At 39.9% G+C, this 26,167-nt stretch overlaps 1 protein-coding gene across 1 annotated transcript in view; it reads left to right on the top strand.

The window, feature by feature from the left end:
* The first annotated feature begins 247 nt into the window (after window positions 1–247).
* The window catches only part of ZFYVE16 (zinc finger FYVE-type containing 16), a 30,821-nt gene continuing 4,901 nt past the window's right edge, over window positions 248–26,167 (top strand). Inside the window, 14 exon segments of the mRNA XM_065745203.1 lie at window positions 248–402; window positions 4,493–4,600; window positions 4,788–6,937; window positions 11,372–11,468; window positions 11,756–11,929; window positions 12,724–12,869; window positions 15,572–15,800; window positions 15,803–15,892; window positions 16,391–16,537; window positions 16,626–16,781; window positions 17,403–17,518; window positions 17,520–17,594; window positions 17,596–17,638; window positions 19,308–19,390. Coding sequence (XP_065601275.1) covers window positions 4,531–4,600; window positions 4,788–6,937; window positions 11,372–11,468; window positions 11,756–11,929; window positions 12,724–12,869; window positions 15,572–15,800; window positions 15,803–15,892; window positions 16,391–16,537; window positions 16,626–16,781; window positions 17,403–17,518; window positions 17,520–17,594; window positions 17,596–17,638; window positions 19,308–19,390 — 3,576 coding nt within the window. The 5' untranslated portion in view covers window positions 248–402; window positions 4,493–4,530.

The following is a 26,167-nucleotide window of genomic DNA, read 5'->3' as shown; positions in this document are numbered from 1 at the left end:
ACAGATGAAGGAGGAAGCTTTGTGACAGTACGACAATCCTGTTTTGGCTGAGGGCTGTGGGAGTGAGCAGTTGATGTTTCAGCATGGAATCTTGAAAGGCACGGGACCCAGAGTAAGAACTTTCGCTTTATGAACTGTGAAATGACTAAAACCCCTGAGTATGATAATGAGCTCTAGAAGAGCATGCTAAGCATATCTCATTATTTACTCAACTTTCAACCAAAACTGTGTTAAATCTTACTCTGGGAAGGGGGAACAGGTAAGGTTAGGATATAAGGGAACTCCCTTGGTGATGGGGGATAGGTAAAGAAGAGGAGGAAGGAGAGACCAAAGAAGAGAAGAGAGAGAGAAAGGAGGAAAGCTGTGCTCCTCTTCCTCCACCACAGCAGGGACACCTTCCTGGTAAGCAGTGCACCTTCAGTTCTTGATGAAGACTTCCCAAGTGTGGCTGGCAGTGTTACCGGATCTTTGCACTGTTGCAGCTGTCAGTGGCAGTCCCAGACCAGTAATGTCTGTCACTTCAATGAATGATCTTTTATTTTTTAATTCGGTTGAAGCTGCTCAGTGAAAGTCTCGGGAGTGCTGACAGGCAGACTTCACCTGTTTGTGACTTTGTGGAAACCCTTGCTGGCAAGCTGTGGCTACCAGCTATACATTTAATGTGACACATGGCTAAGTCAGACCTTTGAATAGGAGACTTAGAGTGAGCTTGTTTAAAAACAAACCCGATGCTTACCTAGAGAAATGAAAAAGTTGTCTGAGGTGCCTTTTAGTGGTAGACTAATGAAAAATGTTGAAGCTTAGAGATGTTCTATCTGCAAAATAAAAATTGTTAACTTGAAAATATGGATTTTTGCCAAGTCACATACTTGGAAACCATAGTGACAGGTGTGCTCTGTTCTTTAGTGCAATTAGATGTCCATTAAGTGAGAAATAAATAAGGACAAACTGTGTTGAGAGCTGCTGACTTGTAATCGTTCAAAATATTTAGAATGTGAGCTATTTCTATCTTTTAGTATTTGAAAACCATCTTTTGTGTATTTCTTTCTGAAGAAATGTGCACCTCAAGGCTTCTCTTATTATCAGGCCTTGTAACTTAGTCATAAGGCAGACAGTAAAATGTCTAAAAGAATTCAGACCTTTTTAGCCGAGTTTAGCACTTTCATCTGTGAAAGCAAGTCTCCAGAGCTCATCTGTAAGCTGAGTTACTCTGTTCAGTAGCTACCTTCCCCAGTCCAAACTTGTTTCTCTGAAGTAAAGCTTTCTCAGATCTTCCCCTTTAAAATGACTTCTACTGTGTTAGAAACTAGCTGTTAACACTATGCAGTTGTCATTTTATGCTTTGATTATTTTTTTCTATTTTGAGAAGGACCAGTACACATCTCCCAGACCTCTAGAATATAAATATTTGTCTTAAGATGAAACCATAGAGCCTTTGGCAGGCAGTGTTTAACTATTGCGTAAAAATTAAGGCTTTCTGCTTTGAAAGAATTGCACAAAATCGAGCCAGTAGGAATCTCAAGTCGTATGCCTTACTTTACTGTGAAGAAGTTAAGATGTTAGAGACCACATTTTAATGATCTATAAGCCACTTGGAGGCAATCTTGTGGCAGTATTCAGATAATTAGAAAATGTGTTCAGAAAATAGCCTCTAACAGAGGGTATGTGCCTTTCAACTCTTGGAAGGCAGCAGCAGCAAGGGATTGATTCAAGTCCTGAAAGTGTCTTTTAGGTGCACAAATAAGACTTCCTGTTTTCCTGCCTGATGGTGATGCTTTGCTTTTTTGTCTGCTTCCCCTTCTAATATTGTGGCATTCAGTTCTCATGTTTATACAAAGGCCTCATCTCAGTTAAAACTAAGGAAGAACTTCCTTATTTTTTTCCTTAATAAAGGTTGTTATTACTCTCTGCACAGTGTAACTGGACAAATCAAAATGGAGCAAATCAAAACTCACGTGATGTAAGGAATGTTAAAAGGGCAAGTTGTTTACGGAACAGTTCCTCTAAAAGCTGCAGTGCAAAGATCTGTGTGTGTAAGCAACTGCAGTTGCTGTTTCCACAGCCAGCAGTCTCCTTCCTGTGTGCTCATGCACTTTCCCTGCCCATACAAAACTTCTCTCAGTCGCTTGTTTTCTTGATGCTTTTAGGTGTCGAGTGGGATGTTTACAGAAATTCCTGTGTATTTTTCAAAGAACAGTGATGCTGCTGCTAGTTTCAGATGGTTAGAAGAATTCTCAGAATTCTAAGTTACATTCAGAGTAAGTGCAGTGTAATGAAAGAGCTTCAGCAGATTGTTTTTGCTCAGGGAAGCAAGCAGGCATTGAACAAAACTATCGCTAGAACTTCTTCATAGCTTCTAATTCACTCCTGTTCTAATGTAAATACTGGGGTTGGCTATAGGCGTCTGTAGTTGAGCCAAAAAGGTGACATGGTCTCATTCCTGAAACATTTTATCAAATGACCAGGATTTTAGTTTAATGATGATGATACCTATATGAGGATTGGGAACAGAGATAAGAGATGGATGAAAAGGGATTACTGCTTGTCTTCTGTATTGTTGTAGTGGATTTGGGGAGATGATTGGGAGGAAAAGGAAGAGTGTTGGAGACCCTTCTAGAAGAGATGAAAATCTGAAGCACTTCAAGAAAGGGTAGCTAAATAAGAGGAATTCTTTAGTAATCATTTGAAGTTATTTCACTTGTTGAAAATACTTCTGTTACCTCAAATGGAGCAATTTTATTCTAAAACTGCATGGAATTATGTAAATGTGATACTATTTCCTGAGGATGAGGTATTTGTCATGGTACCTTTCTAAGCTTCCACTGGAAATAATATATACCTTATACTCTGATGTAATTGATATTGGCATAAAACTTCAGTTCCTTTGTACACCCGATTCTTTTCTGCTTTTGACAGAAATCATTTGGCCAAAATTGACTTCTGCTTAGCTACTGTTATAATCAAATTGTGCACATATATGTAATTCAGAATGCATTATTTGCTAAGAATGAAAAATGTCGTGCATAATCCAGAGGTCTTTTAAAGTACAAGGTAAAAGTAGTTGAAGTTATTACTTGCCTCTTCCTAGTATATTTTATGAAATATCAGAGAATTCGCTGTAAAAGCTTCAGTATGTAAGTAAAGAAAACTCATTTCAGAGGTAGTGTTTACATCATCTTTATTGCTGATTGCCATCTGTTCATTAACAGCTTGGTTTTTTGTTTTGTTTTTCTTTTAAATTAATGTGAATTTTAATATATTCAGTATTCTGATTGCTGTGAACTGGGAGCTTAATTTACAGGGATCTAAGTTGGTGTTTTGTATACAACAAAGAGTGAAGCAATAGGATTTACAGGTCCTTGCCAGGACATTGTGCCAAGCTAGTGTCTTTCACTGTGTAGACCTGTTCTTATGGAGAAACAAGAAAAAAAAAAAAAAACCCAAACCAAAACAGAGCAAGAAGTGTGAAAGTATGTGACTTTCTATCCCTTTATCCATTTGATTTGGCTTTTTGTGGGATTAGGCAAGAGTGGCTGCCAACACAAAAGACGTAGAGAGCATGGAGCTGGAGAATGGTGAATGGTCTCCATCTGCTTCTTTTAGTCACAGCTGCCAATCTATTAGTTGTAATGTAAGTTGCACATGAATGTTAAGGATGTGTAAGAAATCCCTGCGGAGAATAAGCTCAACAGTATGTATTTCTTAAACCCATTTCCTCATGAACATTCAGTATTTGTACTTGATATAATCTCTTCTAGTAACTTTTGACTAACAGTTTTGTTAGTATCCATAAACATATGCTGTAAGGATGAGGTCTGTAGTTTGTTTTCTTGTAGTAATATATATCTTTTTTAGCAGGAAAACTGCAGACTGTTAGAGGTCTGGTTTCTAGACAAAAGAGTAAAGGGATCTGTGTCCCTTTGGGTTACTCACAGGTGATGTAGTTAATGTCTTGATTATGTGATAGGTAATAGCATGTTGTGGTTATTCAGATGTGAAAAAGATGTAGGATTAGGAAGCTCCTCACACTGGTCAAGAAGGTATAACATCTGGAGACTGGGAAGTCTTCGTTAAACAAAAAAAAACCAGCATTTTGTGATACAGAGCGTGCATTGCAAATTTCTTTCTGGTAAGTTGCCAGGTACCTAACATGTGACTTCTCTTTTTTTTCTTAATGCTTTTTTGCACGTCTCATAGAATGTTAATGGGTTTTGTGTTCTGAGTATGGTGGAGATGGACTAAGTTAACTTGCTATAATTTTTTTTTCCTGGCTTTGAAGGAAAATTTAAGAGGATTTAAAGGCAAGTCATTGATCATGAAGTATGTAGAGACTGATGGATTGCAGCCATCTGGATAACATTTTATTTTACAGACAGAAATTAAAATACTTCCTGAAGGTTACTTTCTAATAATGAAACACTTTGACTTTGTAAATAGCAAAATATGAGTGAAACAGTGTATTTTATTATTATTATTATTTATTTATTTTTAGGTTTCAGAGGCCTAAAGCTATACTAGAACTTAACTAGAATGGATACATACTTTAAAGCTGCAGTCTCTGACTTGGACAAACTGCTGGATGAATTTGAACTGAATACAGGTTAGTATCTGTGCTCCTTTCTTCTACAATGTGGCAGAAGTGGTCAAGTGACTGTTAGAGGGAATTTGAAAGTAATAAAAGATAAGTTAAAGCTATGGTAGTGAATAGATGAAATTTTGAGAACATGCTCTGTAGAAACAGTTAAGTCTTACAAACTTTGCTTTTAATCTCTTTTTGCTTAAAACAGATGAATGTGACCACTCCAGAGCACCTCAGAATCCATGTGATCCAAAACACTGTTCTCTTCCTTTGGATTTGGATTTCTTGCAACAAGTATACCCAACACAAAAGCTTCAGGAGAGTGCTAACAGTTGTATTGCATCAGAAGAAATCTCTCAAGCCAGCCATACTGGACCAAATGAAGGGATTCTGGATTGTTCATCACAAAATGAGAGGAGTGTTTCTGGGCCTGATATTTTGACCATTGTGAACAGTACTTCCTCAGCAGGAAGTCAGAGTTCAAACCTGGGAAGTAGTATACCTATGTGTGATCTTGTTAATGACATAAGTAACTTGATCCGTTCAGCAGGTGCTAGTGTAGATACTCAAAAATTGCAGCCAGGTGGCTCTCACTGTAGTGAAGACTGTTTGAGTGGCTTTGGCAAAACTTGCATATCCCTCCCTGATCGTATGTTTTCATTGGGTTGCAGAGGTGTTTCATGTACAGAGCAGAATGATGGGGACTCAATGCTACAACATACAGAACCTCTTAAAACAGAAGAGAGTAATCAGTTAGCTTTAGAATCAGATGTTTTTGCTAAACCAGAGGTTTCAGATCTGTGTGATTATCACTTCGCTTTAAAAATACAGTCCTGTATTGAAGTATTTGATCATCTTGAACAAACTGCTCACCCTAATACTGCATGTGTCTCTGAAACATTACAGAATTCAAATGTGTACGATCCCAAAGATGAGACAGCATGTGAAAAATTGCCTTCTGAGCCAAAAGATGGAAGCACATGCTCTCCAGTGAGGGAGGATCTATATGGAGGAAATGCCACAGAAAATGTAACCTTGGAAGATCAGTGTAAAGTGGAATCTGTACCTTCAGATCTGCTGCATAGACATCAGTTGGACAAAAGCCATGTAACATTACCTGAAAGTCATGCTTTACAAAGCTCCAGACATCAAACAGGGTCTGAAGTAGAACTAGAAGAGAAAATTACAGAAGAAAATGTTGGTAGTGAAGAAGTTGCTGGCAGTGAAGTACTAAACAGCACTCTACCTTTGTGTGTATCAGATGAGGATGACCAGACATCACTGCCGCATCTTCCACTTCCTGCAACTCTGTGTGGTTCCTTGGTTGTAACAGAAGAAAAAGCTAATCCTCTACCTCAGAATGAAATAGCAGAGGTTATTAGTGACAGTTTAACTTTTCACACTGGGAAGTCTGAAACTGATCTCTCTAATTGTGAGCCCTGCAAAGAGACTGACTTACATGAACAGGAAGGATATTTAACTAATATCAACCAAAGTATTGCAGAAAAAAGAGATGGAGAGACATGCAATACTGAGAATGTAATTGGTGGCAGTGATTCTGAGCAAATCAAAGATACTGCTTCTACATTTATGGAATATGAAGCTGATCCATATGATGTTGGTATAGACTGTTACTACAATGAAAGCATTAGCCGAACTGTAGCTGACTTTATAGCTGAGGAGAGTATTATTGAAAGTAATAATCTTGTAAGTGATGCAGAGCTTGATGAATTCTTGTATGGGCAAAGTCATCTGTCCAATTCATTGAATTCTTTAAGCAGTGGTAATAACTTAATGGCAGCTGACCCTGAAGTGAATTTGAGAGGTGAGAACCTGGATTTCACAAAAGCTGCTGAAGAACATCCACAGACAAAACTGGAAGATATAACTAGCATTAGCAGTAATCTTGAAGTTTCTCTTGCTGCCAGTAAGTTGGAACCTTCAGCAGAAGAGTGTGCATTTCATATTCAAAATATGACTGAGCTTGATAGTGAGGCACAGGTTTCAAAGCTTCCTGCTGAAGGTGTGAGAGCAAAGCTGCTGTTTGACTGTACAGAAGAAGCTGTTGGTCAGAGACAACTGAATCAAACACATGTGCCTGAGAGAGCTCTTACTCCAGAAGCTCCCTTTTCATGGAACAGCATTCCTTCTGATGAAATTTCTGAACCTGCTGGGGAAAGTGGCACTGAAGCAGGAAAAAGTCAGACATTTCAAAGTGTAGAACCACTTCAAACACCTGCAGCACATCTGCAGAAACAGCCGTTGTGGGTTCCTGATTCAGAGGCACCCAACTGCATGAACTGTCAAGCGAAATTCACGTTTACAAAAAGACGACACCACTGTCGTGCATGTGGAAAAGTAAGTTATTGGGGAGGGCTGCTTTTGTTACTGTAAGCATATTTACTCTGATTTAGAGGTAACCATAATGCGAAGGAGAAACATCAATTATGTCAACTTCTAAGTGTTTGGGTTTTTTTTCTAAAGTTTGTATCAGAGTTAAACTCTTACAAAAGGCTACAATAAGTAAAAAAATTCTTCTTTTTTAAAAATAAGAATGTTTTCTTTGCATCCCTTTATATTATCTTCCATTACTGGCTAGGCTAATAATTACTTGTAGTTGGGAATATGGGACAGTGTGTGCTGCAGCAATCATTACAGTGATTCAGTTTTTTCCTTACTTTAGATTAATCTTAAGTATTTAGGCATCAAAAATTTTGACAATCAAAATTCAGAGAAGTGATTATGATAGTTGTAAAACAATATCCATTACTCTGGCAGGATGTGTTCTTTCAGCAGCTATCACAGCAGTAGCCATGCAAAGGACTTAGAAGTCTAAATCTGTTTTCCACTGTGTTTAAATGTCAGGGAGGGCAGGGTGAGAGCAGTCAGTGATACGTGGACAGTTGGACTGGATGTTCTTAGAGATCTTTTCAAACCTTGGTGATTTTATGATTCTGTGTATGCTACTTCTGCTGAGTGAATGGTGCTTGCTAACTGAGCAAGTAATCTGTAGACTTTTCTATTTGTCCAGCCTGTGATCTCCTGCAGCGAGTAATAACACTGAAGTTTGTTTTTAATCAAAAATAAACTCCTTGTGAGCTATTGCAGCTTATGTACTGGTACATAAATTCAAATTTAGTACTAATGGAACTGATTTTTTTTTCTGTGTTCCTGTGCAGGCTTTATGGATCCTAGTGCAAAGACCAGTCAGTACTTACTAGCTGCTTTCATCCCACTTTAAAAGACATCTGGAGTAGCTTGGTATTTGATTTGTTTTTTTTACCCAGAGTCCCTCTTCAAGCAGCATATATTCAAAGCATAGTCCCCATTTTCTTCTATCTCAGCAAACCTGTAGAAGGCATAGGTCTGCAGTGGGGTGCCAAGAAAATGAAGCTGTCACTGTGACGAGCTATTGAACTTACACAGTTATATATCCTACTAAAATTTCATAACAATTTAAAATACAGTTGTTTGGAGTATGGTTTTGAACTTTTTTTATGGTTTTTGAAAAATTTTTTTATATTCACTGAAATTTATTGCATGTCTTCTGGAGATGGGAATAGAAGCACTCTCACTCTCTCATACTCACTGCTGCTTACAGCTAACAGCAAGTAATGTTGCTGATTCTGTATGTTAACAACAGACTTCCTTAGCATAAGAGCAAAGTAATTCAGGGTGCACTGCTATACTTTTGCATTCAGAAAATAAGTGAAGGCAGTACAGATGGTGTAACTGTTAGAGATAATGGAGTGCTGTGCAGCTGTAACTGTCATAGCTTTTCTGAATTTGCAATAGCTTACTATTTTGGTACTTGTCTTTGAAAACAAAGTCTACTCTCATGGACCCGTGTTCAGTTGCTGTGTTTTCTATCAACTTGAAGTGGAACAGGTAGAAATTCTCAGTTGTCCCCTCTGAACTTTCTAGAATTGTTTTGTTTTTATGTAGCCCTCCAGATTTATTATTATCAGGAGAAATGTCAGAACTTGGGAATTCTGCTTCCTGTTGCACTGTCCATCCCTTAGTTTGTTTCTACCTCTTGCACGTTAGGATTGAGGTGATGCCTTTCATTGAGGGTCCTAGTATTACCAAGTGTAAGGGGTGAATGGCACTTGGCAAAGGATTGTTATACTGCTCAACATTTGAAGCCCTAAGGTTGATTGCAGATGATTAGCAATCATTACATTTTTTTGTTATCATTACATTTTTTGGTCATCATTACATTTTTTGATTAGCAATCATTACATACTTTTCAGTTACATTCTTAACTTTACCAAGCGTGTGTGTTTTCAGGTGAGATAAATTAATTCACATGGAAGCGTTAATTATTATGAACATGACATTAGTATGGAAGTATTTAATCCAATAAAATTAGAGTGTTTATTTTACTGTCTTGCACTGATCAAATGTTACTGTTTTAACTCCTTCAAGGAGTTCACTTGTAATAACTTTTATTTTTCTTCTGTTGTTCTGTTGCTTCTTTAGTTGTTTTCCTCTTAATCCACTTTGTTTTCCTGGAGATAATTAGGGGTAGCAGACTTAGCTTTGTTTCCTCTTAACTGCACTGTGAAGACTTGTGTCAGACCAGGTTTTGAAAGACATTTTTTTGTTGAGGTTAGTAGTGCCTCTAGAATCTTTACATAGCTGAAAATGGTAGTGCTTGAAAGCTTGCTAATCCAGCTTGCAAGAAAAGCACCAGATATTTGTGGGAACTTCCAAAAAAAGAGAGAGAGAGAGAGAAATGGAATTCTTTGAATGGGGTGGTTGAGGTATGGTTCAGGTTGAGAATGTGCTTTCCCCCATCCCCAGATCTCCTTTAAACCAGACAGGATGTATATCCTGTTCACGTAGAAAATGATACTCTGTTCTTTCAAAGTGGTTTTCATGCTCTTCAGATGCTGTGCTGAAGGGAGTAAAAAGGCAATTGATGCTCTTGTTTTTTGTTTTTGTTTTTTGTTTTCTGGCACAGTTGATACTACTCTAGCCAGTAAATTCCTGAAATGTGGTAAATTGTTTGGGAAGCAGTGACTCTGCTTTGGATAGTTGTCCAAGAGGTAGCTTGGAGTCTCAGAATAGAGTGCCTCAGTGGAGTGTGGATATTAAGTTCTGTGAGACAAATGGGTCAAGAATGGCTCTTGCTGATACAAGAATAGATGGTTCCAACCATGCCTGAATCCTGATGAGACATGACAGTAGTTATCCTCAGAGATGGCATTAAGGCTAGAGAACGGATGAGTCTTATCTCTGGGGTTCAGTGCTTGTTCACATCATTCTGGATTTTCCTGTGAAACAGATAATAACGTAATAATAACAACAGAATTAGGAGTGAATTTGAGAATTAACTGGTGCAACTTAGAATTATTTTTAGCATTCCAGATGAGCATTTTAATATCGTTAGTTCTCAGTTGTCTTCCTTGTTGCAGCGCTTTGTGGTGTACATGTTTCATTCCTTATTTTTTCCTGAAGGTTTTTAAATACCATCGTAGACATCTTGCATGAAAGATGGATGATATAGGCTTCAATATTAAATTGCAGAAGGCCTAGAATTAAATATATGTACGTATTTCTTGGAAGAATCTGTTAGTTGTTATGCAGTTATGAACCAGCTGTTTCCATCAGTGATCTTAAAAACAAACAGAAAAACTTGCTTATTTGTGGGCATCTGTCCTTGTGTGACTATGTCTGCCAACAGCAGAAAGTTTTATGGGCTGTTCTTTCTCCTGCCTTTATGAAGGAGGAGACAAACTTTAGACTATGCTAAATAGTCGAAAACAACAAGTTATGGATTACAGTTGTATATTTTCTGTCTGAAACAATCTCTATTGCTATTCCAGCTGTACACCTGGGATAAGCAACTGATACAGTCTATTCTTTCCTTAAGTAACATTTCAAACTGAAATGTTCCTTCTTTTCAAGATAAATATTCTCTAGACTTGAGTGTTTAATAAAATACTTTAGAAAATACAATACAATATCAGCTTTTGAGAAAAGATACTTGGGCTTGTTAAACAAGACAAAGAATCATGTGGAATATTGTTTTACCTTAATCATAAATGGAGGAATTCATAAAAAAAAAAAAGAAAGTGTGACTGTGTTTTCAGCAGCCTTCCCTGGAGGCAGTCTTGATGGAAATACACAGAGTAGGATTTTCAGGTTTTGTGCAGAATTTCAGCAGATGGTGAACTTGAAATTCTTCAGTCACAAAGTTGATGATGGACTTCCACAGGCTTTAAGACTAACAAAAGCAACGACAGCTGAAAAGAACAAAACGGGTTCAACTCTGTTGTTTAGTATTTAGTTCTTCAGATGTTTTTCAGCTGGTGAATTTCCCTAGAGTTACAAGGGTTAGTGTGATGTGGTTGTCTTCCCTGCTAGGAAGTTTTGCAGATCATAAGGATTCCCTGAATAAGTGACAAGTGTGTCTTTTGTTTAGAGTAGAGTGATGGATGGATGACACATGACTCCTAGAGTATTACCCTAGTTAATGCTGCAGAGCTGTGCTGCAGCATAGTTCTGAGTTTTTCAGAAAAGTGATGGGATGTAGCCTTTTTCATAAATTTTTAGCAAGGAGATTTAGATCTTAATGAAACTTCTTAATTCTGGTAATTTCCCTTCTCTCAACACAGAAACATATTGTAAGAGAAATGTGTTAAAGTTCCTCTTCTTCTTCCATATTCCTATGATTATTTTATGTGTGCTTTATTATTTTAATTAGACAGATGAAATAATATAACAGGAACCCAACTCAGGAATTACTGGGTCTTTGCTTATAATATTTATTTCAATCTCTTTCAGGTTTTTTGTGGTGGTTGTTGCAAACGGAAGTGCAAACTGCAATACATGGAGAAGGAAGCAAGAGTCTGTACTCGCTGCTACAATGATTTTAATAAAGGTAAAAAAAGGTTTGGATCTTTTTGAATAACCATGGTGATCATTAAAAATATATATACGTACAGCTAGAACCTTTAATTTTTGTGCTTTTTGGGAAGCTTCCATGCTTCATATAACATTAGATTTTTCTTCTGTACGATACCTTGAACATTCACTTCACACAATTAGCTTACTAAATTGTGCCCTGCTTTTGCAAAACAAACAAACAAAAACATCATTATTGTACTGCACACTAAAATTATTGCATTGTAACATTTAAAGCAAACAAATTTTTATTTTTCAATTTAGCACAGGCATTTGAAAGGATGATGAGTCCAACAGATCCTGTCCCTAACTCCAGTGTCTCCTCTGAGAATTCTTCTGCTCTACCTTTGCAGGAAGCCTGTATACCTGGTAGTGCAAGCTGTCCTTTATTTTCTTCATTGCTACCCATTTCAGCACTTAAGCAACCTGATAATGAAGGTATGTTTAATACAGTATAATTTAACAAATACTTTTTTGAGATCTGCTTGGGAAGCGTTGTTTGTTATATCTTGAATATATACTAGATATAATATTAAACAGAAATTCTGTGAATTGGGACTCAGGAAACTTACTGCTAGTGCCAAGTTCAGACTCCATGTATGAGCTTGACCACATCTGCCTTGCATCCACATTTCATAAATGGAGATTGTCTTTTATCTTATTATATTTATACTGTAATTGCTTTGTTCAGATATTACTTTCATAATTTTTATATTGCTCAGAAGACCTCTTTCATGCATTGTGATTAACAGTTTTGCAGTTGACACTAAGTACTTTTTTTAAGGCAAAGTTAAGCAGCAGTAGGAGTTGATTGCCTGTAAAGCAAAATAATTATCTGTTAAGTAGTTTTTGTTCCACTGCTACTAAATATCTGACTTTCGTCAGTGAAAATAATTTTTTAAATGTTGTGATTAGCTTTTTTTTGTTACTGTTTCATCTTATAGTTGTGATGAGCATTTTATTCATATCTGATAATGGAGGGATAGTTGACCAAGAAGTTTCAGTGGGTAGTATGATAGGATTTAGCATGACAGCTTCCTCTGCTATGAAGAAGTGTTTTTCCCATGTATTTACTTGATCAAAGAGTAGCTGGTCTCAAGCTGCGCTTCATTTAACAAATCCTCTGTGTAACTGATGGGAGAAGGGCCTCTGAATTTGTATCCCTTTTAGTTATTAGGACAGTAAAATATTATTAAGTGTCACGTCAGTGATGTTTTCTCAACCTATCCTAGAGCTGTGCCCCAAAGAACAGAAGAGAGTTTGGTTCGCAGATGGCATTTTGCCAACTGGTGAAGTGGCATATACAACAAAGCTTTCATCTGGAGCAAAGAGGTCATCGCAGGACACAGCACTCCCTGCTGTGCCAGGGATGGATATCGTATGAATTAAGAATTGTCTGTAGTTGAATGAATTCTGCTGAAATAACTGATTATAATAAATATTGATTAGGACATACACGAACTTCAATAATGGTGTAGTAGAAAATAATCCAAATCAAGGCTTTTCTGTGAAGTCTTTGAAAAACTACTGTTAAGAAGGTGTCTTCAGACATTTGTCATTACTATGTTTTTTGGTTTTTTTTGGAGTGGTTTGATATCATTTTACATGTTTACTAAGTTGGTCCTACAAGAACTTGCTTCATGTAATACAATGCTGTGTTATAGGGTGCAGCAGATATGCACTTCTAATGTGAACGGAACAGACACTGAACTAACAAGAGAGTAAGCATTTTAAAAAATATCATGTTCATAGTGTTAAACTAGCTGTGCTTGACAGGAGGGGTCTAAAGGAGTAATACAAGTTTGCTGTGGAGAAGTTTGGAGGTATTTTTTATCTGGAGTCTTTTTAAAATAAAGTACAGCTCTGAAATACTGTCTCAAGTCATGACAGTGGTCAAGAGTTTTAAAAAACAGTAAATTTAGTAATCAGACCAGATCCATTATGAGTGTGTGGAGTATCTCTACAGTTGTGTGTTGTATTAGCCTGTAAGTCAGGCTTTGTTCATGAGTAATACATAACAGTAAGTACAATTTCATGTGAAAAAGGATTCCAGTAAGCTGAGGGTCAGATCTGTTTTTTTGTAGAGACTTTGGACCCAAGGAATTCTTCAAAGTGACAGTAAGAAAGTACTAACATTTTTTATGGGGATAATCATGCCTTACGCTTCCATTTGTTTGAAAAGAATTCTTCAATGGTAGAAGTACTGCTGATACTATTGATGAAAACATGCCAGTTTCAAGAGTTAATCACGAAGCTCCTCCCTCCCCATGAGAGAAGAGGGGGAAAGAGGAGGAAGAGACAGAACTGACGTGAGAATAGCTGAGTCTTCTAGAAGCACAGAACCCAGGACGTGCACCTGGCACTGTGGTTTAAGCATCAAACATCCTGCTGCATGTTGCTGTGATGGGGAATACTTAAACCAGGACAAAATGTTTACAGAAAAGCTCATCAAGAGGTGATGAAAATAAGGTTTTTTATTTCTTACATCGGTAAAAATTCCGTATGATAAATACAAACCAAATAGCTAACTGAAGTGATAAAGAGGTGAAGAACTGACAACAGGAGATCCCTGTCCTGGACTGTGCTGTTTATCATACTCACAGATGTAGGGTAAAATTTTTCAGACAGTGGAGGCAAATAGTTTCCAAATATTCATGAACTGGATGTTAAAATGGCAGGTGTCATATGCCATGAATTGCTGAATTAGGGAGTGTATGAGTGGCTGAACTTACTCATGTTGCATTTACTGTTGTCTCACTTGAAAAGGAAGACTTATGGTCAGTGATCAGTCTGAAGAAAGTACTTAAACAGTTGTTTAAAAAGGGAAGTAAATAGGAGGGAACAGAAACAGAAGTGAAAAATTGTCATACAGTAAATGTATGCCTGTTGCTTGCAGAACTTAGCAGTTCTTGCTGTACCCATCATAGTAGTCAGAAGACACAGCCTGTCTTCTGTTCTGGGGAAGAGCAGAACATTTTCACTTACAGATCAGCAGTGTCTAAAATTAAATTAATGTGAACAAGGAAATAGCGAGTTGATGATTCTCATGTGCAGCTTTAGGAGCTCAAATAAAACTGCTTTCTTGCAGCTCTTAAGCTCTGGATGTTCTTTACTAGGTAGCAGGTAATCCTGAGCATGCTGCCTCAGACTGCTGTGAAGGCCAAAATTAACAAGTGATCTGAAAGCTGGCAAGGGAATTCATGTGGAAGGAGTCTGTTACAGGCTGTTTTAGTTGTGCTTCTTGTATTTTTGTGTTGTGTGGTTTTGGGGATGTTACTTTTGGAATTAGTTCTTTCTCCCTCATCTTCTGGCACATTATGTTCTCTAAGCAGAAGATTGGATGGAAGCTGAGGGCATGCCAGGAGAATTAATACAGGACAAGCATAGAGTTATCAGGTTTTTATCTTGTCACAATTCAGTCCTTCCGAATGAAAACTACAGGGGTTTAAAAGTATGATGTTTCAATACATTTAATTGATAACATCCTCCTTTGTTTTGATGAGAGTTCATTTCATAATGTGACTGCGCTCTTAGTTTATCATATGCATTTCACTGAGGGAGCAGCATAGTTCCACCAAACAGCAGCACAGGTACACCACACCAAAAGTGAGTTGGACTGTACAATCCTAGACTTCATATATAGTAATAGAAATATGGTTGCTCTACTGGACTGCTTTTGTTCAAAATGAGTGCAAATTACAATTTTCTGTATTAAGGAACAATGCTTTACAGTGTTTCCAAGTGAGGAAACAGTGATACTAATGAGGTTGCTTGAGGAATGCTTAGTTTTGTTGACTGTGTTATATCTGAATATATGCTGACATGACTGATCTACAACACTGAGAATTTTTTATTATCAAACAAGTGAAATGGTGAATCATCTTTGGGAACTAACATGACCTTTAAGAATGGGAGGGGGAAACGCGAGATCCATAATAGATTTGATTAGTTACTTCTTGAATAAAGAATTAATTTCCTATCAATTTGGTAGATCTCTTATTCACTCTTCTTCCTTCTGAAGTGCTATTGTAAAAGTTATAGTTTGTTGTGAGACTGTGTAGATCATCTTTATTCTCATAGGCCACAAATGCAGAGGAAGATGACATACCAACTGATGTAAATTCACAACCAAAAGAAGAAATGGATGTTTTTACAAGAATGGAGGGATTATGTCCTTCTGCTCCCTCAGAGGATGCACAACAGACCATTGCCAGCCAGAGTGAGGTGATGGACAGTGATAAATCTCTGACTCCAGACACTGAAGAGTGTTGTTTTGCCACTGAGTCTGAAAAGTCTAGTACTAATTTAGTAGACCTGTTAGTCCTACAAGTTACAGAGCTCTTTGTGGTGTGGAAAACTGTGTTTGTAAAGAAATCAGCCTTCTCACCAATTCTGCTTGCCATAATTACCAAAAGGTAAACAACTGTCATTTTTGCATCGCCAGATGCAGGATTTCTAAATGTGAATTTTAATGCAGTAATGCAGCTTTAAGCTCTCACCTGTGCTGTACATAGGATTGTTTGTTAATTAAACATGATTTATTAAAATGTGGGTATATTATGAAAATAACCATCACTTACATCCATTACAGCAGTGATTGTTTTCATTGTAACTCACAGTAGCAATATGTGAGTTGAAGAGACAACATAAACAGTTTATCAGTAACTATCAAATAATTGGCAACCACAGTTCATGCCTTTGTTATAAATTACTGCTTTATTTTTGTATGACCTTTGAATCTTCTGGTAAGCTACTGAATTGAGTGGAATACCTGGTTGATCCACAGTTGTTCAAAGATTGAGAATAATTAACATCCTATTAAGATAGGAAATTAAGGACAGTCTTTCATATAGTGTCATCTGATTTTTTTATTTTGGGTATCTGGCTGGCATGTTGAACTAAATCAGATATTAATTTCTTTAGATCCTCTAGTGGAAGAACATCTATCTCACCAACAGGTCACCTTGCTCCTTAAGAAAGGAGGTGCCAATCTGTTAACTTTCATCCTAAATGCAAACTTGCTTGTGAATGTCAAGTTAGTATCTTGTAAGTAGTGCATGTTTTCTTTTCCACTAAAACTATTTTTCTGATTGTCAGAACAGTATTACTGTGGTTTCTGTCTTTATGATTGAAGATTCTTCAGAAAAATGCTGGTACTTCTCAACAAATGGGCTACACGGTTTGGGGCAGGCAGAAATTGTCATTCTGTTGCAGTGTTTGCCAGATGAGAAGATTTTTCCAAATGAAATATTCAAATTATTTATTGACATCTATAAGAATGCAGTAAAAGGTATGTAATCATGCTGTGATATTATCTGAGACATTATGCTGTGATATTTTCTTATTTGTCTTCAAAGTTAGAAACTTTTGCTGTTTTTATGCATTTATAGGTATCTGATGTGGTTGAAAAACTTTTCAGTGTTTAGACTTTTCTTTCTGTTCTTTACTTAACAAACAATGTACATTTCTTTGGCTTAAGTACTCCTGTAAATATCTGGTTTGCATGTTCTGTTAGTGTTCTTCATTTGTATGGTTCGGGAGATTGTGTGTAAGCCTTTGTCTTTAGGACATCTGGATCTTCACCTGTAGAAATGCTGTACACATTAATATATAAATGGAAGGTCTGTTAATTGAAGTTCATCAATTGATGATGTATAATATTGTATAATTTAGTGCTTCTTGATATTTTTTAGAAGAAAACAACAAATACCTAGTTTCATATTCAAGTTCATCTAGATAATAAATAAGTCTGTAGAATACTTCTGTGGGTTTAGTTGTCTTTCAGGGAGATATGAGATATACCATATGGTTTATCAGTCTGTAATGAAGCAGTGGTGGTAGTAGTAGTTTTCTTCACAATAGCATGTTATTTTTTAAGATCTACAAATGCTTTCTGATCCTCTTTCAACAGGAAAGTTAATAAGAAACATGGAAAACATTACATTTAGTGAAAACCTTCTTGGTAATGAAAATCATGCAGGATTCCTGTTTGTTTGACCAACTTACCAGAAACTTGATTTAAAAAAATGATTTAATTCTATCAGATAACCCTTTCCTTTGTGGCATTCTAATCCATAAGCTGGAAATACCCTGGGCAAAAGTTTTTTCCAAACTGTTTAATGTTGAGATTGGGAGCAGAATATGGGGGTAAGTTTTAACACTGCAAATAGTTATATAGATATAAAGCTTCCTTTGAAAAACAGAACTTTAGTAGTCAAACAAAATACTCAAAACCACGTTAGCAGTATTTTATTTTTTATTTTAACTTCAGCATAAAGCTGAAGTTTCATATATGAGAACCTTCCTGCTGAGACATCTGGGAATTTACAATATTCTGCTAGACTTAATTGGTTCTTTCTCATGTTAACTGGAGGGGATTAGGCCTAAAAACCAAGACTGACACTTTAAATAAATAAATAAAATGTTTGGCTTCTGTTGTCACTTAAGAAAGTTTTGAAGGGAAGTTCACCAGCCTAACTGTTCTTAAAAAGTTAGCATACTTGATATCTCAGTATTCAAAAATGCTAAGTCATTCTTTCAACATGAGGTACAGGGAAAAGTACATAATGTATATACCAGAGGTTGTGCAGTGAGAAAGCCTTCACGTGGGAGTCACGTTCCACAGTCACTGCTGCTTTATGTGACCTCTTTCTGCTCCCTCAATCAGATCTTCACTCGCTCTGCTCCAGGCTCAGTGGAGAAAAGTATTTTTGCAAATTACTACTGCCTTAAAGAGCAGATAAAGCTGGCTTGCACAAAACCTAAGAGTAGAAGCTGTCCTAAATATCTTCCAAAGTTGCTTGTGTGCCTTTTTTGAATAATACAGGCAATAATTTAGAGGTTTAGGCACTGTTTTGTTTCCTGTTGTTTTGCCCCTTATTATTTGGAGATGAGGAGTTTTGAAAAGGTGCAGCATTAAGATGTTACTTAAGTGAAATGAATTTCAGAAGTATCATATAGAACTTTCTGACATTGAATGGGCTTTCAGTAAATAGGACTACCATTTTAGAAGTGTCAGGGCAGTAAAAATGCATCATTCAGTTGCTTGTGTATTTGAGTGAATAGTGGAGTTCTACTACCTGTGATTTGACAAAGGTGGAAGCTACTTTGTCATTCTTTTCTCCTAACAATTTTATTGTCGTTTTTATACCAAACATGCACTTTCCTGGACTGATCTGATATTCTTGGCTTTGCTGTATTGTTTGTTTTACTTGAATGACTTCAGGTGATGGTGTGTTGGTCTCCTGATCTCCTTGCTTTCTCTAGTTTTCGTGTGCATGTTTTCTGTTCCAGCCATGGGACTGCAAAGCAGTTAGAGCTTATCGCTTTGTGTGAACCACTTCATTCCCTTCAGTCTTGGTTATTAATGATGAGTGGTATTTCACTTCATTTTACAGCATTAATATAAAATTGGATGTTACCTTTATAGTACTTGTGTTTAAGAAAGTATTGAACCTTGCAGCCCCTCTTACAACTGGTGACACAAAGACTAAACCAAGAGTGTTTCCTTTCAGCTCACTTTTTGCAGAAAACATAGCTTGGTAGAGCATAGAGAAAGAAGCAGCGGGTCTCTGCCATGAGATATCTGCTGCCTGGGAAGTGACTCCATACAGATGTTGCAGTAGGATTTAACTGAGGTTGAGGAAATCATGCAGTGGGCTTAAGGGGTTGTCAACAAGTGAGAATCGCAGAGGCTCTAGTTCCCTTGGATGTCCAGGTATTGAAATTGAGAAACTTGGTCTTTAACTGAAAATAAAACAACTATAAAACTCTTTAATATCAGTAAGCCTGACTTTTTTATTTCTTCTGTTCCAAGTATATCCAACTCCTTTGGTGAGTTTCAGACATCGGAAGCCACTCTTTGGAGGAACAGGACACACAATTATGAATCTACTTGTTGTGAGTAATTATTCATTTAACTTCCTGTTGTAATCCAGATTGAGTAAAATATCCTCGGAACTTTGATTATTTAAAGCTGAATGGTTTATGGCAAAGTTAAAGAACTATTTGTTCAGAACTGACTTGGAAATTCCTTACTTCAGTATGAATTAAGTGTGAGCTAAGGAAGTGTGCTGGTTTCACACTGATGGGCAGCTAAACGTCAGTCACTCTTTTTCTACACAAAGAAGGAGAAAATGAAAGTGGGGTCAAGTGTTGAGATAAGAACAGGGAGATCTCTCTCTAGTTGTTGTCAAATCAAATTCAACATAGTGATATTAACATAATTTGCCTATTACTAACAAAATTTTAGGATGATTTCTTACTAAGGGTAACTTTCTTACTAAGAGCAAATCTCCCCATCTACTCTGTTGTACCACTTTCTCCCAAGAGGTGTGGGTGAACTGCTGGAGAGCTCTGAGGAGAAGGACCTGGGTGTCCTGGTGGATGACAGGCTGGCCGTGAGCCAGCAGTGTGCCCTGGTGGCCAAGAAGGCCAGTGGGATCCTCAGGTGCATTAAGAGCGTGGCCAGCAGGTCAAGTGAGGTGATCCTCCCCCTCTTCTATTCCCTGGTGAGGCCTCACCTGTAGTGTAGTGTCCAGTTCTGGGTTTCCCAGTACAAAAAGAGACAGGGATTTCCTTGAGAGAGTTCAGCAGAGGGCTACAAATCATAGAATACCTCCTTTATGAGGAAGGGCTGAGAGACCTGGGTCAGTTCAGCCTTGAAGAAAATAAGACTCAGAGGAGATGTGATCCACATTTATATCTGAGGAGCGGGAGGCAAAGGGGTGAGGATGAACTCTTCTCAGCAGTGTGCAGTGATAGGATGAGGGGAAGTGGTAGCAAACTGATGCATTAGAAGTTCTGCACCAACGTGCATGGTCACTTCTTCACAGTGCAGTGACGGAGCAGTGGCACAGCTGCACACAGAGGTGGTGGAGTCTCCTTCTCTGGACACATTCCAGACCCACCTGGATGCCGCCTACCTGTGCAACCGGGCTAGGGAGCTGCTTTGGCAGCTGATCGCTAGGGGTCCCTTCCAACCCTCACAATTCTGTGTTTGTGTGATATTTCATTAAATTTGAAAAATAAACTTGACAGGGAGATACATTTTCTAATCATAATATTACTTACTTTCTCACACAAACTTACCTTTGATATGATTAACCAATCTGACTGTTATACAAGGTCTTGATTTCAAGACAAGAACTTTTTCCTTGGTTACTCACATAATTTTAATTGAACTTCTGGTAAGCTTCTAATCCTGACCAGTAATGTTTTTCTTCAAACACTTGCAAAGAATTTATCCTGAATGCTGTAGGGAAAAGTGTTGGAAATGTTGTGGAGAAAATTGCACATAACTTAGGTGATCACTAAACCCTCTCAAATCTGGAAATCATTTCAGTGTAGAGGAAACAGCAATCACTGGCACTCCTCTGTTTTTCCCATTTTTGATATTTGTGTCACTACACAGGGAATTGATCGGGATTGAAGCTGCATAATAGGAAAGCTAGCAATTAGCTTTATTTATTTATTTATTTTTAATGGAAGGATCTTAAATCTCACTTCTGTGAGCCAGCTCCCTGCCTCACTAGTGGTGGGACATGTTGTGGTTTTGTGGTTTTGATGCCGGTATTCCACATCAGAGCATCATGCAGCAGTTAAGGAGTTAATGCTGGGGGAGCAGCAGAGGGGAGGGGCGGAGCTCCGCACCGGATGCAGGCGGCGCTCGGTCTGGGCGCGTTGCTCTGGGCTGCCGTGGAGGTTCAGCACGTGTGCTTCCCCTGCGGGTCCTCCTTAACGTAAGCTCACAGCTTTTGGGTTGGAAATTGTTATCTCTCTTTCAATTGTTCAATTTTATTAGATTTAGTAAAATTACCGTTCCTTCTCAGATCGTGCCGTTGTTTTCTTGTAGACCCATCTCTTCCCGCCGTTTCCCCCTCCCCCTCCCGGAGCGCGGCTCTGCTCGGGCGGCCGCGCGGCCACTGACGCAGTTTCTTTTTTTTTTTCTCTCCCCTCTCCCTTCTCGGTTTTCCCTTGGGTCACTGTCACGGACAACACCGTGACAATTATTGGTGGAGGATGCGGGCAGTGCAGTATTGGCACTCCATTGTAAATCTGGTGCAGAGTGGACTAAGGTTTTTCATGTACCTCATAGCATGCTGGCGTCTTTTTAAGCTCCTCGCGTTCAGCACCGGAGTAGTGTGGATATACAGCTACTTTAGTGTGCTGAGGGGGTTACATGCCTCCTACCTAAACACCCTGGCTAACGTGACAGATTATGCGGCATTTGGAACGGTTTCCAATTACTCTTTTCAGGTCTTTACCTATATTCAAGATGTCAGCCTGGCAACTGTGTTATCTGTTTTTCTGCATGCACTCTCTGCAATAGTAATTTACATCATGTGGAGGAAGCTTTCCTCAAAACCAGAGAGTGTTGAATGGCAGGGAAGGTGGAAAAAATTAGGAAAGAAATTAGAAGCGTGGGGACCCCCGGTGTTATGCAATTTTGATCTTGAGCACCTGTGGGATCCTGAGAAATTCAGTGAGTGTTTAGGTAAGGAGTCATGGGACTCAGGACGATCTGAGAAGGAATGTATTGTTTGGGGTCTGGCTTGTGCTTATCGAGCCATAATTGATGTTCTTGAGAGAAATGGTTTCCAAACCAAGGTCCAAAGCAAAAATGAAAACCTCGAAGTTAGACCTGACCAATCACAGGAAGCACCGGTATCAGTGTCGGTTGCCCCTGTGGAAGGCCAGAAATGGACACGGCCGTCCTCGCGCCTAGAACGGAAAGAAGAAGAAGCAGAGAAAAAAAAGGAAGATCCAGGCGAGGGGCCCTCCTCAGCACCACCACCACCACCACCACCACCACCACCACCACCACCACCTAAAAAGGCCACTAAGAAAAGTGAGAGACATGGAGAAGACAGCGATGATGATGGAGTCACTGTTACCACTACTCGTCGGCCCCTAAAGATGACTGAAATACAAGGTTCAAGAAAGGAGTTTGTACGGCGCTCGGGTGAATCTATTGTCACCTGGTTGCTGCGGTGTTGGGACAGCAGTGCCAGCAGCGTGTCCCTAGATGGCAGCGAAGCCCGCCAACTGGCAAGCATTGCCCGAGACCCAGCTATCGACAGAGGAATTGGCAGATGTCTGAATGGAGTCGCTACCCTCTGGGAACGAGTACTAGTGGCTGTAAAGGATAGATACCCTTACAAAGATGATCTGGAGCCTAAGGTGGAAAGATGGAACACCGTGGAGAAAGGCATCCAATTTTTGAGAGAAACAGCCGTAGTAGAGATGCTGTATGATCCCAATTTCGTCCCTAACAATCCACACCAGGACCGTGATCCTGATAGAGTAAGGTGCACACCTGATGTATATCACAAGCTCTCAAAAACAGCACCAGAGAGGTACGCAAGTACACTGGTAGCAATGTTCCATAGATTCGAGGGTCAAGACAGAAGACTTCCAGTTTATGAATTAACTATTACACTCCAAAACTTTGAACAACAGTTTCCACCATCACGTGCTTCCATTGCAGCTATAGTAGCAGAAGAAGTAGGTGAGATGAAGAAGACACAGGAAACTATACTGGAGGAACTGTCATTACTGATGAATAGGGATGAACCTGTGTCAGTATTGGAAACACCTGATGAAGACGAGCATGACCCAAAGAATCTAATGAAGCAATTGATCAAACTGTTGAAAGTCTCGGCCACCAAAGGCAACCGCCTCTCTGCACGAGCAAATGACGGCAGTAACATCATGTCACGTGTGGCCATGTGGAGCTTCTTACGAGAAAACGGAGAGGACATGAGGAAGTGGCATAAAAAACCCAGTCCTGCACTGCGAGCACGGGTGAGAGAATTACAGCAGAGATCAGCCACCAATGAAATTGCTCCCGTCACTGCAGGTAACCAATAGAGGGGCCCTGCCCTCAGCCAGGGGAGGGAAAGGGATAACAGAGTGTATTGGACTGTGTGGATTAGATGGCCTGGCACATTAGAGCCACAAAGATATAAGGCACTGGTGGACACTGGTGCACAGTGCACTCTGATGCCCTCGAGTTATAAAGGGACAGAATTGATTCATATTTCTGGAGTGACTGGGGGTTCTCAGGAACTGTCTGTGTTGGAGGCAGAAATAAGCCTCACCGGTAAAACCTGGCAGAAGCATCCCATAGTGACTGGACAGGGGGCTCCATGCATACTCGGTATTGACTATCTCAGAAGGGGACATTTCAAGGATCCCAAGGGATACCGATGGGCCTTTGGAATAGCTGCTGTAGATGCAGACAACATTCAGCAGCTGTCTGTTTTACCTGGCCTGTCAGAAGATCCGTCTGTTGTGGGGTACTGAAAGTGAAAGAGCAGCAGGTACCTATCGCTACAAAAACAGTGCACAGACGGCAGTACCGCACCAACAGGGATTCCTTGCTCCCCATTCATAACTTGATCCGTCAGCTAGAGAGCCAGGGAGTGATCAGCAAGACTCACTCACCTTTTAACAGCCCCATATGGCCGGTGCGTAAAGCCAGTGGAGAATGGAGGCTGACGGTAGATTACCGTGGCCTGAATGAAGTCACACCCCCACTGAGTGCAGGTGTGCCAGATATGTTGGAGCTGCAGTATGAACTGGAGTCAAAAGCAGCCAAGTGGTATGCCACTATTGACATTGCCAATGCATTCTTTTCTATTCCTTTGGCCACAGAGTGCAGACCACAGTTTGCTTTCACCTGGAGGGGCGTTCAGTACACCTGGAACCGTTTGCCCCAGGGGTGGAAACACAGCCCAACCATCTGCCATGGGCTGATTCAAACCACACTGGAACAGGGTGGGGCACCTGAGCACCTCCAGTACATCGATGACATTGTTGTGTGGGGTGATACAGCAGAGGAAGTTTTTAAAAAAGGAGAGCAAATAATCCAAATTCTTCTGGGTGCTGGTTTTGCTATTAAACGGAACAAAGTGAAGGGACCTGCCCAAGAAATTCAATTCCTAGGAGTAAAATGGCAAGATGGACGTCGTCACATTCCAGGAGATGTGATTGACAAAATCACCAGTATGTCACCACCCACTAGCAAGAAAGAGACACAGTCTTTTCTGGGTGTAGTAGGTTTTTGGAGGATGCACATCCCAAACTACAGCCTCATAGTAAGCCCCCTCTATCAAGCGACTCGGAAAAAGAATAATTTTGCATGGGGTCCTGAACAGCAGCAGGCCTTTGAGCAAATCAAGCAGGAGATAGCCCGTGCTGTGGCCCTGGGGCCGGTACGGTTGGGACAGGATGTGAAAAACATCCTCTACACTGCTGCTGGAGAGAAAGGTCCCACTTGGAGTCTGTGGCAAAGAGCCTCTGGGGAGACCCGAGGCCGACCCCTTGGATTTTGGAGCAGAGCGTACAGGGGTTCAGAGGAGTGCTACACTCCAACTGAGAAGGAGATTTTGGCAGCATACGAGGGGGTTCGGGCTGCCTCTGAAGTAATTGGTACTGAGACACAGCTCCTCCTGGCACCTCGACTGCCAGTGCTGAATTGGATGTTCAAAGGAAAGGTTCCCCCCACCCATCATGCTACCGATGCCACCTGGAGTAAGTGGATTGCACTGATTACGCAGCGAGCTCGGATGGGGAACCTCAACCGTCCAGGAATCCTGGAGGTGATCATGGACTGGCCTGAAGGCAAGAAATTTGGAACATCCCCATCAGAGGAGATACCACGTGCTAAAGAGGCCCCACCATATAACGAACTACTAGAGAATGAAAAGACGTATGCCCTCTTCACTGATGGATCGTGTCGTATCGTTGGGAAGCATCGCAGATGGAAGGCTGCTGTGTGGAGCCCCACACGACGAGTTGCAGAGGCCACCGAAGGAGAAGGAGAGTCAAGCCAATTTGCGGAGGTAAAGGCTGTCCAGCTGGCCTTAGATGTGGCTGAACGGGAGAGGTGGCCCATGCTATATCTTTATACTGACTCTTGGATTGTGGCAAATGCTTTATGGGGGTGGTTGCAGCAGTGGGAACAGGACAACTGGCAACGGAAGGGTAAACCTATTTGGGCTGCTGAACTGTGGAAAGACATTGCTGCCCGAACAAAAAGGTTGGGTGTAAAGGTGCGCCATGTAGATGCTCATGTGCCCAAGAATCGAGCTACTGAAGAGCAAAGAAATAACCATCAGGTAGATCGAGCTGCCAGAATTGAGGTGTCTCAGATCGATTTGGACTGGCAGAACAAAGGAGAGCTATTTTTAGCTCGGTGGGCCCATAAGACCTCAGGCCATCAAGGAAGGGATGCGACCTATAAGTGGGCTAGAGACCGAGGGGTGGACTTAACTATGGATGCCGTTGCACAGGTTATCCATGACTGTGACACATGTGCCATAATCAAACAGGCCAAGAGGATGAAACCCCTCTGGCAGGAAGTGCGATGGGAAAAGTATAAATATGGGGAGGCGTGGCAGGTTGATTACATCACCTTGCCACGAACTCGCGATGGTAAGCGTTATGTGCTCACCATGGTGGAGGCGACCACTGGGTGGCTTGAGACATACGCAGTACCCCATGCTACCGCCCGAAACACCATCTTAGGGCTCGAGAGACAAGTCCTATGGCGACATGGCACTCCAGAGAGAATTGAGTCCGATAATGGGACTCATTTCAAAAATTCTCTTGTGGATATCTGGAGCAAAGAACACGGCATTGAATGGATCTACCATATCCCCTACCATGCAC

The sequence above is a fragment of the Cyrtonyx montezumae genome, unplaced genomic scaffold (assembly GCF_038088225.1).
Source record: "Cyrtonyx montezumae isolate F1298 unplaced genomic scaffold, pur_monq_1.0 scaffold_34, whole genome shotgun sequence".
NCBI classification, from domain to species: Eukaryota; Metazoa; Chordata; class Aves; order Galliformes; family Odontophoridae; genus Cyrtonyx; species Cyrtonyx montezumae.
Note: the sequence above shows the minus strand (reverse complement) of the source record. Positions and strands in the feature narration are given on the sequence as shown.